General features: G+C 39.3%; 1 protein-coding gene across 2 annotated transcripts in view; it reads left to right on the forward strand.

Annotated features, from left to right (window-relative positions):
* Positions 1 to 19,900, forward strand: part of LOC100165521 (homeobox protein caupolican) — a 65,048-nt gene extending 45,148 nt beyond the window's left edge. For both annotated transcript variants that reach the window (XM_016807001.2, XM_001946045.5), the window contains exons 2-8: positions 1,073 to 1,396; positions 10,512 to 10,624; positions 12,143 to 12,486; positions 14,624 to 14,954; positions 15,562 to 16,056; positions 16,197 to 16,312; positions 18,894 to 19,900. In XM_016807001.2, coding sequence (XP_016662490.1) covers positions 1,073 to 1,396; positions 10,512 to 10,624; positions 12,143 to 12,486; positions 14,624 to 14,954; positions 15,562 to 16,056; positions 16,197 to 16,287 — 1,698 coding nt within the window. In that variant the 3' untranslated portion in view covers positions 16,288 to 16,312; positions 18,894 to 19,900. The remainder of the gene's footprint in view (positions 1 to 1,072; positions 1,397 to 10,511; positions 10,625 to 12,142; positions 12,487 to 14,623; positions 14,955 to 15,561; positions 16,057 to 16,196; positions 16,313 to 18,893) is intronic.
* Positions 19,901 to 21,580: the final 1,680 nt, after the last annotated feature.

Consider the following 21,580-nt stretch of genomic DNA (forward strand, 5'->3'; position numbering starts at 1 on the left):
GATAGATTGCCCTGTTTTAAAACTGATCGCTATTTCTCCCTCACCTCCCCCTACCCACAAACCATATATAACTTTTTCTCTCTTTCTCCCTTTATATTTCCGTGGCTGTAACTCCTGAATATACGCATTTGAATGCATCATCTTGTTGCGCACTATAATATACTACGTATATATATTATTATAGTCTACCTACGTCATAAAATAATATATAGGTAAGAATGTGGTATTTAGGTTTGCAATACCCCATTAACTATATTTAATTTCAACCATGAAAATTTGGTACATTTCCAAAAATTATTAAAAATATGTAGTTTTTTACAATTAAATTAATTTAAAGGCTCCGGAGGTGATAACTTTACGTTTTTTAAAAATTGTGAATTATATTAGAACAGAATAGGTGTAGTATCAATCATATTATTTTGTACGTATTATTAGATATTTAATAATTTTGTTTTTCAATTTTTTTTATTGCAATATTGGTTTAGCTTATAAATATCGAACACTAAGTAAATGTGAAGATATGCACTTATGGAAAAAAACATTGTTCTTCATGAATGAAGATGTATCTTTTAGTGGGGGTGGCATGTTGAAGTCGGCGTTGAAGAGTATTGTGTGCACTCTTTCCACTATGTGTTTGATGGTTAATGCGGTGTGACATGAGTCGCATATTAGCTGGGGTTCTTTGCTAATTAAATATGAGTGGGCGAGGGGAATGTCCGATTCTGGTGCGGATGATTGCGTAAAATCATTTTATTTCTCAAGTAGGTACAGTGATATGTATATAACTCAGTCTAGGATAACCAATGTATTTATTTGTATATGTAGTATCAATATTTAATAATTATGAAACCTAATAAACCCTAAACTGTACCAAGAATAAAAAAATAAATTAATAAATATACCTACCTATATTTATTTTTTAATTGATAATATTTTATGAGTATATGGGTTACTAAATCTCCTGCAGTGGGCGTATTATTATGTACCTATATTGGCTATTATGATCTATAATATCAAATAACTATATGATTTTTTTTTAATAATATAATATTTTTTATTTTTATTTTCGCAGAGCGCGATGACGGCAGAGTCGGTATCACCGCCGTTGGCCGCCGGTGGCGGAGGCGGCGGCTTATCGCCCGACGTTATGGGCGCCGCCGGGTGCGGCACGTGCTGTACCGCCGCCACCGTCGGCGGCGTGACGGGCGACCGCAACGGCGGTTCCGAGTCCGCCGTGGCCGTGTGCTCGTGCCACCTGGCCGCGGCCGCGTCGCTGCCACCGCACTACGCCAGCCACCGTAGCACACCGGCCACAACGGCTGTGTACGCGCCGTACCCGTCCACCGACCAGAACCCGTATCCGAGCATCGACACGTCATCGTTTTACCCGCACTTGGTAAGTTTTAAAACCATATCGTACAATATTAAAGGTAGCGATTTTATTATAATATTAGGTAAGTATATAGATATCATGTGTAAGTATATCGGATACTATACTGAGAGGAGGGTCGTTTTTTGTAACTCCCCCCCCCCCCGGGCTGTGTTCGCCACTGATCAATGAAGTTACGGAATTCGTACATTACCTGCACCGGCTTAAAGATAATAATTAGGACAACAAGGCCTGAAGGTGTAGGTTTTTTTAAACTTATTAAGGGAAGAAAATATATCACCGTCTTTATCAATCGAACGCTGTCAATAAATTTGCAATCGTTTGCGTACATACAACATTGTTGTTGTTAAATTAAAATAAATTAGATTTCGGGTATTTCGAATTTGTCGTGTTTATCCTGCGCGCGTGGAGACACGTCATTGTTCGGTGATTTCACGCAATGGATCTCAGTTTTTTTCTGCAGTATCTTTTTTTCCTTTAATGGCCCTTTTAACGCGAGCCCATAAGTCAAGTCGCCCATATAATCCAGTATCAATTATATTCGATTATTCGGGGTGCGCTCAGAAATAAAAAGCCTTTATGCGCGCAAAGGTTTACTATTATATTATATATATATATATATGATGATCGAGCCGCGTGTATATATAAACTCCAGCGGCGGCGGCGAGAGAAGAAGCTTTGGCGCGCGCGAAGTGCAACGTTCATAAATCAATCCGCTCCCGCCACAGCCTCCGGTTAACCGTAGAGAGGGGATGACGCCCATCTACCGCCGTCTCCGTTGCTGAAGGGGGTGGAAATCGGCGTGGGACGTGATTTATCGACGGGCGGAGGAGAGTGCGGTGGCGGTGATTTCGCGAACTGTTGTGCTGTGCGCCTCTCTCTTTGTATACGCGCAGTATGTATATGTATATATACACCACTTCCACGATACTACCCTATATACACCCTACTCGTTTGCGCAGGCAGACGTGTGTGTGTGCGCGCACGAGAGAACCGCAACTGCCTGGGCGGAGGCTTCATTAACGAGCGGAAAATTGACGGCGGCAGCACCGAGAGAGCCTTTTTGGGGGAGCGAAAAAATAAATAAAGAGAGAAGCTTATGACTTTAATATATATATATGCGATCGAGTATAAAGAGGGTAGTAAACGCCGCCGCCGCGTGAAAAATAACCGTATATATACGAGGGGTGGATTGATGAATATAAACACGAGCATCTTTTATATCAATGAGTTTATACACACACAGACAGAGTGAGATAATGGTAGGAGGAGGAGGAGGAGAGAGAGACGGTAATGGGTGTGTATATAACGTGATCGTATGCAGTTGATTGATACGTTATCCCACTGACACGTATTATTATTGTATGCGCTACCGCGTGCGATGACGTCGAAAACAATAATACACTTAACCGTCGTGTGCACGATGACGCGACGGATATTTTGTGTAACTTACACGTCGAGCCCTAATTATCTATGCAAGGTAGGAAATAGTTATTGAATGTTTTTCAATCATTTGTAACGTAAATTCGTCCCTGACTATGTAAAATTATGCATTACTACTTATTATTATATTTTAGTAAAATTACAGAATTAAATTGGATTACAGTAATTTGCGGTTAGTATTTTTAAAATTTTTTTTTTTTTTGAAGGACAAAACTACAGTAACTGTAGTACCACTACCCCCTGGGTATACATAATCTTGTTTAACATTTGTATTTTAATAGAAGTAATAGCTGGTAATAATTATAATTAATTAAACAGAATAATATATACAAATTGCTTTTTACTGCCATAAAATATTTGTCGTATTTGTCAAATGTTAATACTTCAAGTTGATAAAGTCTTTAATTGAAAATGTTTTAACTCTCCCAAAGGACTCTGTATTTAAATATCCATTGTTGCGCAGTCCGGCCATTCAATACGTCGGTCAACAATAACGCACAATATGATATAAAGGTAGAGAGCACTTATAATATACTTGTGGTACCTAACTATAGAGTATATGTTCAGCGCGTATTTTGCACCCTTATATATGTACGTCTGGCATAGGACCGTACCCTCGAAAAACGCGTCTATAAATTATATGATGGGAGGGAAAAAAATGGAATTGACCTTTCGAGCTTTTGAGTGGTAGGTGAGTCTTCTGGAAAAATGCGGTTTACATATTATACAATATACACCGCAGTATACCCACACACATACACGATCGCACGCCCTTTGTCACGATTTCCAGTCACGTATTCGGCCACGGATTTACACTCGGCCGTAGAAGGGATTTATATTTTTATATACTGTGCGCGCTTCACCACTCGCTGACCGGTCGGCACGATCCTGAAGGAATAAAAGGTATTACTCGGTGAGATGGCGCGGAGAGAGAATTCGAAAGCGGGAAAAAAATACATTTATACGCACGCACACACGCACATAGTATAACATTGTTCAGACTAAGTTTGGCGCCACAATATATATATTATATTAGGTATATATTATACTCTTCCTCTTCTCGTTTCTTCCAACACGGGACAATCGTGTACGCACGCACACAAACGCACACATAGCAAGCCGTAATACGAGTTCCCACAACGTATTGACCTGTTGTCGACTTTAATGGTGTGCCTCCCCCCCTCCCCCGGCATCCTGCCACACCCTCACCGGCCGCCCCCCGTGCAAACCCTTCGTTTCTACTTACGTCCACCATAACTCATGCGCGGCGACGACGACGACGACGTCGACCATTGTGGCGGCCGTGTTTTACATAATAATATCGTATTAAATGTCGGTATATTATTTCTTGTTTTACAACCGACGCTAATTGTAGACGAGTGCAAAAATAATAATAATAACAGTACCAGCTAATGAAAAAGTGGTGGAGGAAAAAAAATAACAAACAATAGACGCCGCGACGACGGCATCTCTAGTCTGCCGGGCGGTGGTTTTATATTTACTGAAAGTTTTCTTCGCCGTTCTCTGTGTGGCCTGCAATGGCTACGACGTGTACTAATACCGCCGCTATAATATAATAATATAGTACAACTGTATATCATGTGCAATGTGCATGTATAAATATAGTTGTCTGGAAAGAATTTTTTCGCTCTAAACAGTCTAAACACGTCGCGCAAAACGAATTTCCATTTACGTACTATACCTATATATAATATCTATACGCATGTCATAATATATATATATATATAAGTAGGTAGGTATTAGTACGTCGTGAAACTCGTTCCATGTCATACGTATTAGATGTATAATTGTATACCATACATCATACAGTGTCGTGTGCGGCTTATTATTATCATAGATATTATTTCATATACAGTCGCCGTATCGTTCCAGTTGTACAATATAATTTATGAAATAATCGTTTACCGTTTTGTTGTACTTACTCCTAATTATACTCATTATTATTACAGTCCGGGATCGATACGTTATGTAATATATGTGACGGCGGACACGCGCTCTTTTGAATAGATTGCTCGCCGTTCACATCGGGGCAGTTCGCGCTGCCATATAATAATATATAAATATATATTATTACATTATTCACGCATTAATTTTATTTTCGGCACATTTTTGTTACTTGTTTTTTTATATTATCAAATATACATTATATACGCGTGTGTATATAAAAATATTTTCCAGGTGAAAATAATATATCGTGCACATAATATATTACTTTGTGTGTATACCTTTACTATTTTATTTCGTTGCCGTGTTCCAAGGTCGTTCAAGCACCCTCGTCCGAAATCACGCAACTTAATAGTTAATATGCATGGCATCTATACATAATATATATTTTATAAATAAAAGAAAATGTATGCGATAAATTACTTACACCAATATACTTCAAAAGAGCCGATCTTATGAACGCAGGCATCTTATACGATACAAACCGCTCAGTGCTTTTATATAATATAATTCAATATCTAAACATAATATTATATACATTTTTAGTTATATCGATATAATACGTATATACTATATAGGTATATATATACACTATGTATGTATAGGTGTTGAATTTTTTTTAAGCGTAAAAGTGGATTTTGTTGGTGGTTGGAAATAGATTTTATTTCCGCTTACATTTTCCAATCTCTCGGCGATTGATCACCCCGCGGGAAAAACGCGTGGGGCCATTAACACCACGCGATAAACCACTTCACCGACAAACAGGTGCGATTTCCCAAACACAATATCGTATACCTATATATATATATATATTCGTGTAGCGATTTTCCCGGCGGCGGCGGTGGTAACGTTAAAAGCCCACCACCGCGCATAAATTCAAAGCGTTTCTCAATATACGTATAATATACAATATACATGCATACATGCATAAATATATATATACTACGTCGAAATTTATAGTGAAGGACGCGAGAACGCTTTCAGAATGTCTATATACATATATATATATAATATATACAACATAGGTGTCTAGTGTGTGTGAGAGAGGATAGAGTAGGTAGGTATATGTGTGAGCAGAATCCGACGTCAGTGCTCTTGGGGGACACGCAGAGATGGGGTTGAAAAAGGGGTATGCGCACGTCGAAAAATAACGACTTGGATAAAGCTAAACCGTGTTTGGCCCGCGCGACGGGTTCTCTTTTATAGTGCAGGCGCACGGCGTTGGACATCCGACCGAGCTTTCATCGTTTACAAAATATGATATATATATATATATAATATTATATTGTTATATTTTTCGTTTAGGAAAAGTGCTGCGGGCGTGCGTTTAGCGGACCGAGTCTACAACTATATTTATCCGTACACGACGACGACGTACGTTCGGTAAAAATCGACAGGACTATTACAGAAATGTGATGTAGATAAAATAAAATAAAAAACTCTTCCCGGATAAATTCCATATTTATGGGAACGGGCGGACATAATTTCCCACCGGATTTCCGGCCACCACAGCTCGTAAGCGACGCGATGTTTCTGTAAGATAAACCTTGTTTCGATATTTATTTTTTTGTTCCTTTCGTGTTTTAACGCGACAACGATGCGTAACGTCGTCGGTTAATATTATGATGTACCAAATATACTGAACGATGTTTTTCGTCGCAGTAAAACAGTCGTTAATATACCTATACAGAAATGCCTATCATAATTTTAGTTATTGTAACGAGGGTGTATATATTTATTACATAATATATACGTACAATATAATCAGAGATTGAAAGTAGCAACACGCTGACGCTTCAGTAGCATTAGCGCACTACTATTTTGGGGCGGCGCTAATAGAGTAAACTATTGTTTTAATAATACTGTTTAGAAACAGTGATATAATCATTTTTCATTGAAAATTGCCGGACCAGTTATTAAATGTAGCGCACATTTTTTAGCGATGCTACAGTATAATATTGAATTTCTTTGATTGGAGCGATGCAAGAAACATATTAATATAGTTACAGTTTTGTTTCGGTATAGCAAAGTGACAATGTTCAAATAGATATCACTACACTGAATTTTACTTCCTACAACCATCAATAATTTCTGATTTAACCATGACAAAATATTTATGTTATCCCTATACTAGAAAAATTCTTAGGTACACATCCCAACAAAATGTTGAAATAACATCCCAAAACCTATAATATATATTACCTATAGTCTAATTATGAAAACAAAAAAGTAGCGTATCAATAGAAGTTCTTTACATTAATTGTACATAAGTGGATGATTGTTGGAAGTGCATTTTTAAAATTATTATGTGGCGATGGCCATTGGCCCCACTATATCAAATGTATAGTTGTCATATAAATTCCGTATAAATTATTATAAAACATTAATTTTGAGATTTCTCACGCAGTACGGTTTCCCATTGTGAACTATCGCACAAACGTTATACACAGGTATTATGTATTTGCTATACTTCGCGGGCCGCGGCCAACGAATATAATATTATAATATAATATAAAATTGTAACGGTTATTACCCAACCTATTTCGTAAAACATAATTATGTTATTTTTATGTACACAAGTATAAGACGAGCGATGTGTATATAAACGGGCATAATATGTAATATACTCAACTACCGATATATTGTAATGTAGGTATAGGTAAATTTTATATAACACTATAATATAGCAGATATACCTACTAAAATAAGCCGACGATCGATAGTCGCATGCATAGTTCGTCTTTCCCGCGCAGCATATCAGCTGTGGTTATAACTTATAAAGCACTGGGCGGTGCTCATTGTCATGTATATTATATTGTGACAATGTACCTATTATTTAGTACTGCGTCAATAAATCGCTCGTACGCGATTGTCGCACGTTTCCGTGGCACATATATATTAAAATATGCAGGATATTATTATGTATTTTCGTCGAATCGATTGTTGTGCCCCATTGTACACCTTAGGCTAGTCCAGCCGAGGCCGGGGTCAGCAACACATGTACGGACGAAATTTCGCACGCCGCTTGACTATATATATATACACAAAGATAACGTTATCATATAATAATATAATAACTGTATGCATCGTCGTCGATAAATTTCAATATATATACGCGTGGGGCTCGTAGCCGACGGGTCGTCATCCCCCTCCGCCGTTATATATTATATGCGTATTATATACATCTAATAATAATAATATATACGCGAGCAGCTAAAACCGGGAAGCCGTGAAATTCCTCCGAGGGTGCTGCACATCGCGGCACTATATATATTTAATATTAAAAGCGTATATCCCACAGGGTGGCTTCTTAACGCCCCGCCGTCGCCGCCGATCCCCGGGGAGCCGTATCTAACACTTAACCCCGACGCACGATATAGGAAACTTCACCACGCCTGACCCAGCTGCTGTTTCCACACCAAATATTTGCACACTCCCACACACACGCGCGCCCTCACACCCTCTCCGTGTCATCATCGACTATATATACCGTGGTATATACACCCGCCCGTTAAACCGGTTATTAAAATCGTATTACTTCATTAAACACTGTGTACAGTGTATATATATATATAAATACACACTGGCGTGTGCGTCTTCATCCGCGAATGTGTTAGTGTGTGCGCGCGTTTATACGAATTACGCGAGCTTCCCTCCGATTAAATTCCAAACACGATTATATATTAATATAATATAATATAATATTTAATATAAGACGGTCGGTCGATGGAAAAAAAAAATCGCGAAATATTATTATTGACTACGTGACTGAACGCACTCGCGCGTATCTATATAATATTTTGTATACGTATATATATATATATAATATTATTATAATGTATAATACATTATATTGCGTACAACATTATTGTGTACACGCGCGAAAGCTTTTGACGATAGGTCGTCGTCGTCTTGTTTTCAATAAAATATTCATCTGATTTATATGTTTAGCGCTTACATATCATTTATATTAATATATGTTGTATGCCAAAGACGACGCTAGAGTGACGTAAAAGGAGCACGATTGCTTATAGAGTCTCCATGGTACAGAATTTTACCTCTAAGTCTAAAATATCAAATTTTTCTACGCAACTACCTACCTTTTATGTGTAGTACCTAATAGTAGAAATAATTTTCTAATTTTTTGCCAGCTTATTATATAATTATATTTTGTTATTTCACTATACGCCGTGTTCACCATTCATTTATAAGTAGCCGCACATGCTTCTCGTGATACGATTGAAGAAACAAAATAAAAAAAAACAACGTATAACAGGAATTCGTTAATGTTGGCGATTGTCAATCTTATACACGGAGGACGGGAATAAAAAATCGCGAGTAGGTTCCTGTACATAATAGGAACACAGTGCAGCATTATTATTAATCGATACGAGTGGCAAGTATTCGTATAATGTCGTTATTAGTCTGCGAGTCTGTCGATTTATATGTGTGGCGTGAAATCGTTTGCCGAGATCATTCACTTTACGACCGTGTATCAAGTTACAGCAATAATACATCTGTGTGCCACAACTATTAAACGCACGATTATATCATATCGACAATCTATCTGTATAGTAAAAAATAAAATGTTCAACTAATATTTTAACAGCTTCGCCATAATATATTATTAATCGAGTGTAGGTATATAATAATATTATATAGTACATACATTTTTATCGTCTCGACTGCAGCGATCTACGCGGCGCATAAAACCATAATACATAATATACCGGGGACTACGAGAATAAGTGATTGATCATTATTATTATTATTATGCATGTACAGAATAAAGGCAAAAACAATTAGATCGGGCGTCTGTCTATATATATATAGATACGCACATAAATTGTTATCGATGTGTATCAATTAAAAAATAAATGATCGTAAAACAAATAAACCGTATAATTTTGTGAGCCGCGACTTATATGTATAGAATATATATTAATATACCTAATAAATTATCGGACGAAGTAGGAGGCAAAACCTGTTCTGAATTCGTAAAAACGTTTTCTGCGGTTTAGCATATTATACAATTATATTATTCTATTAAATAAAAAAGTACAAACTAATTTTGAACTACGAATAACCTGTTTTTTTTTTCAATTTTGAATCCGTAGCATTGATCTCGTCTACGCTACAGGTATTTATATACTATTATAGATTTCTCGTCGGCCGGTCAGAATAAAGTTTCGACTTTGCCGGTATACAACATGACGTGGTTAACCGAGGCATTTAAAATAGATCGATCGCTGGATCTCCGGAGCGCCACCGCCGCTTGTCGCAATATCCTCTGCTCGTTCCGACGTCATATAGACGACAATATAACAACAACAACAATAATAATAAAAATAATAATAATAATAATAATAATAATAAAAATATAAGGACACTGCACAACCTTATGACGTTGATGGGTCGGACCTCCTGGGCAAATTGTGTATACGCAAACGGGGGGATTACCTCTCGACCAGTTTCATATACATTATTATAAGCCGCCTTATATACCTACGGGATCGTCGATTTATAGACTCGACCTAACCTGATTGTCGTGTCCGCGTGTTTGAAAAAACTTGCGCGCACGTTTCGTCGTCGTCGTATTATAAATATATATATATATATATATATTATATTGTCCCGGGTAAAAAGAAAAATTGCTCGTACGTATAACTTTTTTCATTCGCTTTATTGGATTTTTTTTTTTTAATTTTTGCAGAGCAACCCGTACGGACTGAAAGACTCGACGGGCTCGTCGGACATGTGGTCCAGCGCCAGTCTGCAACCGTCCACCGGCTACTATCATTACGACTCCACTCTGGCCGCTTACGGGTGAGCAATGTTTATTTTTATACTTTACTACTTACTCATCGTTTACACGCTTGAACTTTGTTTTATTACCTTACCAACCGTACCTATCTCTTTTGCGTCGAGCGTGCGGGCAGATCATCATAGTCTACACGATGATAAAATTAGTGTATAATTATTAAAAGGCAATGGCAGTAATAATACTTTAATCGTACGTATATGTATAGTGTTATATTATAGTAGTTACTAGTTATAGTAGTACTACTACTACTACTAATATTACTATACTACTACCCAAGACAAAATGGCCGGTTGGCGATAATATCGATTACTCGGCGCCACCGCCGTCACGCACCGGTTATACCGAGGCCATATATAGAGAGAAAACACGATCGCCGCCGCGGAATTCCCGACTAAATTCAAAGGGCATTGATTTTTTTTTTATTATTATTATTATTTCTATTCCGTTTACCCGTTTTTACGCTTTTATTTTTATTGTTTATATAAATAAAATAATATAGTCGTCGGTGGCAGCTTTCCTTTTACATAATAAAACCCGCAGGTACATACAACAGATATATATTTCTATATTATTATACTGCACCACCGAACCGCGGGGTTGTGTTGTTTGCGCTCACGGAACAGTTCTGCTTCTCTCACCCACCCACACCACCACGACCGATCATTATATATTGTTACCGTACTATACGTATATATTATATATACGACAAATAATCCCCAGAGCTTTTGTTGTGTTCGTATATATATATATATATATTATGTACGCGTAGCGAGCTTCGGCCATTGATTCCCGGCGAAGACTTAATGGACTTCTGCTCTCCTGCTGGTCTCCTCTACGCCCCCGAGACGGATCTCACCGTCTCCGTTTACGTCTCGCTCACTATATATACATCTGTTCTCTCCCAGTGCGTGTCTCTGTCGGGCGCGATTATACAAATTAGGCGGCGGATGTGCGGGGCCCCCGTTATTATTCATGTCATTATATTAATAATATACAATAATATGATATAATACACGCATGGATGACATGTTGTGACAACCCGGCGGGAGACTCGCCGGACCGGTGGGGGGGGGGGGAGGCGCACGAAAAAATAATTTATTTTTTATCCGAATAGACGCCACAGCGGCAGCAGAGACGGAGAAACAATAATAATAAAAGCGCGCGTGTGTGCCGCAGACGAATATCATATGCGCCCGTCGTCGTCGTCGCGGTCGTCGTCGACGAGCATAAATTACGCGTCGTACGCACACACGCGTGTTCGTATACACACACACACACACACACACATAAACGAACGAACACGCGTTTACGTCCCGGTGCGGGGTCAAGCGCGTATGGATGCATAAATCTAACCGGTATTGATCATAAATCTTCCGTGCGCGCGCGAGATCCACGAACCGGACGACGACGGCGCGTCCTCTCCGCAACTGCGTCCGTAATGTCGTATGGCCTACACGCGTTTCCCGTGCCCAATATTTCGCATATATCTGACCGGACGTCCGTTTCCGTGTGTTGCGCAGGTACAGCGCGGGATACGACTTGGCGGCCAGGCGGAAGAACGCCACCCGGGAGTCGACGGCCACACTCAAGTCGTGGCTCAACGAGCACAAGAAGAACCCGTACCCGACCAAGGGCGAGAAGATCATGCTGGCCATCATCACCAAGATGACGCTCACGCAGGTCAGCACGTGGTTCGCCAACGCCCGGAGGCGGCTGAAGAAGGAGAACAAGATGACGTGGGAGCCCAAGAACAAGACGGACGACGACGACGACGACGACGCCGGGTCGTCCGACTGCGAGGACAAGGACAAGGACGACATGCTGATGGGCGACGAGAAACACTGCAACAAGGACGTCAGAAAAGGTATGTACCATAACATCTCTAAGTACACCGCGCGAATATTGTAATGTTTATATGTATACGTTGCGTCACCGTTTGAGTGTTTTTTTTGTCTGTGATCGCGGAAAAACGGTGCAGAACGGTGCGTAACGCTGCATTATCGTAATTGGCGCAACCCCTCCGTGTGATGTATTTAATAGAGAAATCGGACGAGGATGACACTTGTGGAATATAATATGTGTGAGTGCGGACCTTGCGATATATACGTATACATATTTTATTCGTCGAAAATTATATAAGAGCTTTTATACGGTCGCGCCGCGCACCCTAAACGGTTAATATGTGTGCGCGCGGAGAAGGCGAGATACAGTGAGAGGGTGTGCGAGGAGAGAGAGGGGCGGTCGGGCATATTATTACCATTTCGAAGCTATTAACGAAAAGTATTTTTATTTTTTTCCCATATAACGACAATCCCATATAATGCGGGCGCTTGCGAGGGGACCACTGCACCATAATAATAATAATAATATTGTAATATTATTATGTGCGCCGTTTAAAAGTGCGGCGACGGGGTCGTCTCTCGCGGGAACGCCGCCCGAGCCATTTACACTCGGGCGGTGGCGGATGAATCATTGTCGCCTCCGCGGGACGTGCCCATTTGTATATAGCCCTCTTGTATATTACTATTATATAAACGTATATTATGTGCATGTGTGTATGGTATTTTATTCATGGCCGTGGTGTATATTATATTATTATAGTATTGTGCGTACTCGAAACGGTAGGGCTTTCGCCTTTATCTCGGCCATCTCCCGGTCACGACCGGCGCGCGATCCGTTTCACACCCAGACCGCGTGTTGATAAAAATATATAAAATGTACACACACACACACGAGCGCGTAAGGTAATTTATTCCCGTTTCTCCTCGTATGTGTTATATTATTATTATTATAAAGATGTCATGAGTCGTACGCACACACACACACACATGGGTAGGTATAACGCCGTGTGAATCGGCCGCGCGCGACTATAATAATATAATAATATTATGCGAGCGGCGGCTGCTACTCCTGCTGCTCCGGCGGATGCTGCTGGCCGGTCGATTCGTGATCGCGTTTGTGTAGGAAATTTGCATATCCGCGCAATTACACGCTCACACGCCGTACGCACACAATATAATATATAATGTTCGAGTGTGTGTGTATGCGTTTATGTAGGCTACATACGCGTCTAAACGTGTGTCTGATAATAATAATATATAAACAATACACGCGAGTCGTGAAAATTCCTATTATATTATCGTTATTTCGACGATAATAATACATATTATAACCTAACCTATAGGTACGTCCGATGTATAATATATTATTCTCCGCGATTGTGCGTCCACGCTGTATGTCTTGCCGCGCGAATGTGCGATTTTCTTTACGCTCACGCATATAGTACACACTACACACGTTATACATATCATCGTCATCATCATTGTCGTATGGCTTTTAGGACGGAGTATATACAATATTATGTTTCGCATATATTATTATAATAATATGACAACATTATATTTTCTGACTAGTACAATCGTTGACTGTTGCACGTCTGTACATAATATATGCAATAATAAATGCCCACGATATTCATAAATTACTTTTATATTCGCTATAACATAATATACATTACACCCGTGACCGTAATATTCGTGTCGGATTTCCACAGTTAGGTTCTCATCAACTTTTGCTCCGGTACTAGAATATACTTATTATTGTAAGACGTCGAGTGGTCTACCGTGGATATTTTTTTATTTTCTGATGGGCAATAGTATAGGAAAAGAGGCGTCAATGATGACATAAGTCACTTAGTCACAAAAGAACTTCCGACACTATCCTGTACTTTTATTTCGAGCAACAATAATTATTATTCTAAAGCCTATTTCCGCTCAGACAAGATTCGAAGTTATTAACTATAAATATATTTTTAAATCGAATACTAGATTTTGCTTGAACGCAATAACACTACAGGCACTACTACATCCTCGTTTGCCAACTCAACCTCGCGAGATCGTGTTCCCGGCCAAACAAGCTGGAACCCGATCTCCCGACTTTCTCTCGCGTTCACAACCGAATCGAATGATCTTTACGTGTTTTTTTTTTATGTGCGACATCAGATAGTCACGGGGATCACATGATGGGCCAAGGCGTCATGTCAGACGGCGACGACGATCGCAAGCCGATGCTCCAACACCTGTACCACCCCGATCAGATGCACCACATGAAGGTGCACCACCATCACGTCATGCAGGACGATCACCATCAGGACTGCGGTATACCGTTGCCGCCCACCAAGCCGAAAATATGGTCACTGGCCGACACCGCCGCGTCCAAGACTCCGCCGCCCGGACACCAGTGGCCGAACGTCATCAGTCCGAGCCTGGCTTCGCCCGGTTTCACCATGCCCAACACCTCGTCGCTGTCGCCGTCTGGGTCGTCTTACTCCAGGTGAGCTAGGTTTGAGCTACGTGTATAGGCCTACACTAACATGACACGCAGTCAATAACTCAAAAACATCTAAAACTAGAATTTTTTCTTTCGTCTCTTGAAAATTCCTATACACTCGATACTGTTAACAACTCTATTTTATAATGCTTGAAAAATGCATGAGTCAAATTTGTTTTTAACACCCCTGAAGTTCGAGTTATCGGGACTTAACTGTATAAGTACCCATCAATTTAATAACGCGAAGCACAGCATGATAGTCTCGGTGGCGGATATAACGGTGGACCGCGCAGACGTGACCGGCCACGATGATTTTTCTATTGTTTTACACCCTTTCCCCTCTCCGGTATAGTATTTATGTCTTGTACAGGGATTTTATTTCGTGTCAAGTTGTCAAAGTTGTATGATAAATAACAACTTTACGTAATAAGCTACCGACGATGTGTTTTGCAATTAAAAAAGATTTGGCTCACATAGTATTACATTCGTGGGTTTTATCTATTATTAGGTTAGATCGCCCAACTAAATCGAAACCGCGTGCAAATAATAATTCATCGAAATTAATATTTATCTAAACCTTTGACCATTTTAACCGTATGTCTGTGCACAGGTACGGCGCCAACGGGTTTTACGGCAGTGGTTACAATGGCGGCAACAGTAATTCGTCGTCGTCGTCGGCCCAGCAAATGGCCGGATATCCGGACGTGCAGACCGACACGCCACCGCAGACCCCGCCCAACATGAAGTTACCGCTGTCCGCCTCTTCCGGTCAACAGCAACAACAGCAGTTTGGCGGCCATCAGGGCACTTACAACGGGTACCATCACCAGCAGCAGCAGCAGCACCAGCAACAGCAGCACAACAGTTATCACCACCGGCAACACGTTCCGCCGATCCAGCAACAACAGCAGCACGATGTGGTCAGGTCGGCCCAAGAAGTACAGCAGCAGCAGCAACAGCAACAGCAGCAGCAATATCATCAACAGCACGTTGCGCTCAGCCAGCACAACAACAACAACAACAACTCAAACACTAACAACAACAACCATCAGATGGCGGTTGTGGCCAACGACGCGAGTACGGCGTTCAAACCGTTTTACAAGACGTGAGTAGTCGTGGTCCCGTACATAAAATATCGGCTCGTGATCGCGGATCGACGGGTTGCCGGAATCGGTGGACATCTGTCGATTTTAACGGTACATTATGACGGTAAAATATTATAATATTCGGCGTGCATTTTTCCAGGCCTTCGCAACAACCGCATCAACAGCCGCATCAGCAACAGCACCAGCAACAGCAGCACAGACAGATGAACGGTTACGTGTCACCCGTGTAATTTGCACCACCGATTGTCATTTCGGGTACGTTATGGTGGACGATATATTATGTGCGTCTTTTTCTGCGGTGGAAAGCGAGAAAACCGAATGAAAATTTGTATTTATTAATATTGCGATACAAATGTATTGCGGTGGCGTATACATATAGGCTGACGCGTAATGTGCTGATGAAAACCCGTTTGACGATAGGCACACAAAAATGTCGTCATTTGGAGAAAAGATAATGGTTTTATTAGGTTCGAGGGATTTTTAATATTATCGTATTTTTTGATAGTTTTATTTTGGATTTCTTAACGAGTGACGCTGTCGGAGGAGGAGTGTACAGTAGGTATAATAATATAACTATGAGATAAATACACACAGTCGGACTGCGAGAGGGGAGGTCGTGTGGAGAATCGGGTGGGTACAGAGAGTGGTTCGAATGCTGCTGCTGCTGCTGTAAGTGTTGACACTGACAGATGAGCAGAGATTAAGATCGGTGAATGGGTTACCTCCGTCTGCGTTTCCGTCCGTCCAGACCTACTACCCATATTATGCATTATAATATTATATATAAGTACGCGCGCGCGTCAGACTGCACATTATAAACGCATTTAAATGCACACGCTCGCTTCGTTCGTATACGCTCTCGAGATATAAAGCGTCTACTCGATTACCTCACGCCCCGTCGACGTTAAGGTATTTCCGTGCGCGTATTACGACAGTAGGCACATATATGCCCATTGGCCATTGCGCACCCTGCTGGGCTATCATTGTTGTTTGTACGCTAAATAATATATATTGTCGGCGTTACCGCATTTCGATTTCACAATAAAAGTCCGTCGCGATCGTACATGATATAGCTGGTATCACATTTCCGGGTCACGAAATTTCGTTCGTGTTTTATAATAGGTAACAATAATAATTGTTTGGTCACGCGGCGCAGTACGCACAACGTATAGGGCCGGCCCTAAATTTTACGGTGCTCAAATAATTTCTCTTTTTCAATATTTTCGCCCGAAAATTGTAATACGCTAATAAATTCTTATCATCAATATTATGTTCCATATTTCTATATAAACTTATGCATTAACTCCTGCACCCATACTTAATATAATTATGTTATGCAGTTAGTAGGCAGTGGGTTTAATTAAAAATATAACTGACTTCGCCATTATTATACAAAAATAATACATGTATTAAGATATTAGTAATTCCTGGTATGATAAGTAAGCAATAGTCATGTCTAATACCTTTTAACGCAACATTCTAAAAACAAAGAAACATTGGATAGGTAGGTACAGATAGATTCTCGTATAGTTGTACAATTTGTACAATTTCTAATCTGTACTATTAAATCATAATATAATACTTTTGTAGACATTCATAACATCGGCTACTTATCATTATTATCAATGTTTGGTTTTATCTGTTGTAATATAAAATATTATGTCGACGTGTAGGGACAATGTATCGTACTATATTGTCTCTCACTGGAAAGTTTTTTTATTTAAATTTCCGATGGTGGTAGGTCATTGCAGACATTGCGGACTAATGTCCCAATCTAACATCTACCAATCCCTGGACAGTACACCCATGTCAATTCCATGACGTAATGTGCTAACAAATAATAAGTTTAAAAGTTGGCCGGGAATGCGAAATCCTCGTCGGATTTGCCTCGTCTCGGTGTAATAATAACCGTATCGTTTTTGTCCGGCACTTTTACCGTCTTGTCGGCTAACTGACGTCGTGTTTAGCGTTTTTTTCATTCGACCGTTGTTGCCTGCGTACGTCATCGAGGAAAAGCCCGTGCGAATTTGGCTCGAGGTGCTCAGCTGTTAAAACTATCTTGGCGGACCGAAAGTTTTGCGGGACGAGAAAAAAAAACGCTCGACAAAGCGAAGCCACTCGCCCGCTCTTATTTTTTCGCATCCGACTGCTTTTCGCACAGACACGACACTGCAGATGCGTCCGTTTCTCATCGGTCCGGTTCTCATACCCCGCGACGTAACACACACGCATTATTATATTATAATATTTTTATTAAAATACTTGACAAACGCAATATATAGGTACCCGATTATATAATATCACATAGGCCAGGTATGACCTATATAATATCACATAGGCCAGGTATGACCACGTGCAGTGCGACTGTATAACAATAATAATAATAATAATATGATGTAAGAAATACATTTATATTATATTGTTTGCGCCACCGACCGCGCACGGTGGTGATGAGATTTCTCGCGGGGACAAATGCACCCGAAAACTCAACCCCCCCCCCACCCCATCGTATTGCCGTACAACGCCGTAGAGGTATTATGAGAGTAGGTACACATACCCATGTGTATATCACCTATACGTATATTTTATGGCATGTCCGTATGGCGAGAGATATGTGAAGAAAATATGATATTTTATTATACGTGCCCCGGTGACTCTTGGGGAGGGGATGGTCACTGATAGGCTATTAGGATTTATTACATTCTCAGTCGAAATATATATATTATGTAGGTACGCTTCGCTCCACCGCAATATGACGTATTAATAATATTTTTTGTCCGATGTTATCGTTGACGGCGGCTGATTTATTGTATTTTTTGCAATTTTTAATTTTCAGGACGTTCGGACGACTGAACCTCCAGACACTGCTGCGCGGTCGATCGCTCGCGCTCGCCAACACGGGAAACGGATATTCTTCGACTACTCTATACATATTATATTTATATTATTGTACTGGTCGCCGCTGCCGCCGGTCGCCTTAATGCATATATATATACATTAAACATATATTATTATATATATATATATTGAATTAAAATATATAAACGGCTCCGCGCGGGAATTAAGATATAATTTTAACCGTTCTAACATTCTTCTGTAGATTTTTAAAAGCTAACATATATACTATTATTATTATTATTATCATATTATCATTATTATTATTTTTATTTTTACCTATACATAAAATATCGGTATTGTATATTGTTAAAAAATTATATAATATGTTTGTGTTCTCAGAATAATATATTATATTATATTAGCCCCTCGTACGCATCATATATACAAAATTATATAATGTATATGGGATGTAAATAAGTTGGATTGCTCTACACGCATTTATGTATCGAAAAAAAATTATGTTATCTATTATAAATAATTTGTAAATATGAATTTATATTTTAAAAATCGATTTGGAGTGCAATTTGGGGATAAGAATAAAAGCATATAATGTGTCTATTATTAGTTATGGATTTTCGTTGTTTATTTAATTAGTTTTTTTTTTTATATATATAATATTATTATTATTATTATTATTATTATTATTATTATTATTATTTACTGTGTACAAAAAACAAAAAAACGAAATAGAAATCGATTAATTTTCTCTCTGAAAAAAATGTATTGTTCGTGTATACCATATTATTGTACCTATAAATACTTTTACATTATATATTATTCTATACATAAATGAACACTGCTTGGACTGACGCGATTTGACAAATTTTCTCCGCAGTTGCAGTTTTATCGTCATCGCCATGTTATACATTTCGTTAATCGTTATATACCGGATTTCTACAGAGACTTGAACTATAAAAATAAATAAATAATTATAATATAATACTAGAATGGAACCTCGACTAAACTCTCCACCTTTTTTTTTTAAAAAAAATGGAAACCGAAATGTTGAGAGTAGGTGTTCTCTGGGTAGATACTTTCCAAAGAAATTTTTTCTATGATTAAGGGTTTTGATAGTTTTTATTTGTTCAAACAATTTAGTTTAATCTAAAAGAACTGTATCGTTACCGGAACTGACATTTATGTTCTTGTAGGAACAAAACTTAAACAGAAAAAAATTCATATAGGTACAGAGTGTAACAGGAAGACATAACAAATGAAATAACTTTTGATTTAATCAATATTTCATATTTTTTTTTATATATAATTTATAATCACTTGGGCTACACGTATAATTACAGTAAATATATATTTAAAAATTTGATTAAAATTATTTTGAAAAATTCAAAATAGCCAATTTGTAAAATCTGATTAAAAGAACAATTTTTTAGTGCTTATGAACATTTATATAAGTCAAGTAGCTTAGTTTTTAGAAATTTTTTAAATATCAATATTTTTCTGAGTTAATCAATTTGGAACGTAACAACTTTGTTCAAAATATTATTTTTGGGAATTTCCTGACATGATGAGTATATGTCTTAAATTATTAACTAACCATATAATTTTCACAATTTTTGCCATACGTTTAAGTTGTGTCATTTTTTTTCTGTCAGTCTTCCCGTTACACCCTGTAGCACATTGGTACCTAGGTTGTGCTCTATCCTAGAGGAGGACGTGGATCGTGAATCCGACAATAGCGGTTCTGGGGTCGACGGTAACCTGCAATATAGGTACCCAAATCGTAGTAAATGAAACTCGCACGCATACTGCGCGCAGCATATTATTTAGATAGGAGAAATTCGAAATGCCCGGACACGCACGCTCACGAAAAGGTCGAGGGTATGATATTATTGTTATTATCATCATCGTCGTCACAGTGAGTGCAGTGGCAACGACGAAAAGGATTTATGTACCCGAATGTTATATATACGACTTCGCTTTATAACGAGCAGCATCGGCCCACCGTCTCGGATCATCGGGCAAGAGGATTCGGCTCAGCGGGTGTGTGTGTGTGTGTGTGTGTGTCGACGACGACGACGAAGAGTCACCCGACGGGGTGTCCCGGACCACTGTATAGTTGTACCGGAGTCGTGTAAAATGATAATAAAAATATATAAAAACGGACGCTGTGAGAAGGTCGCGCGGGAGGAGAGAAAAATAAGACTTGTCACAATTTCTTGGGATTCATATATATTATACGATTATTATAATACGTAGAGTGCGTACTTATGGACGTGCGATAGCTCGCACAGACGAGAGATGCGTGAGTAAACGGAAGCCAGAGCCTACCTACCGCGTGGTCACACCGGGTTCATACCGCACTCGGTTGCCGCATACCGTCGAGCCATATATATAATATTATATATTATGCATAAACTTGTGCACGGGAATTTCGAGATTTGAGGTTTTCGGTGTGTGTGTGTGTTGACTTATAATTTATATGGGTACTCTATTTCGGGTCGGACGGATTCGTCGTAGGGTGTCGACTGTCGAGGGTCTGGAAAGGGGTCTTTCAGAAATTCCGTCCGACACCGATGACGATAGTCCCTCGACCCGTTTTGTGTATCGAGCTCTAAAATTGTCCAGTAAGCATACTTCAGTCACCTTTCAATACGACGTCATTATACT

Source organism: Acyrthosiphon pisum, chromosome A3 (assembly GCF_005508785.2).
Source record: "Acyrthosiphon pisum isolate AL4f chromosome A3, pea_aphid_22Mar2018_4r6ur, whole genome shotgun sequence".
In the NCBI taxonomy this organism is placed as follows: domain Eukaryota; kingdom Metazoa; phylum Arthropoda; class Insecta; order Hemiptera; family Aphididae; genus Acyrthosiphon; species Acyrthosiphon pisum.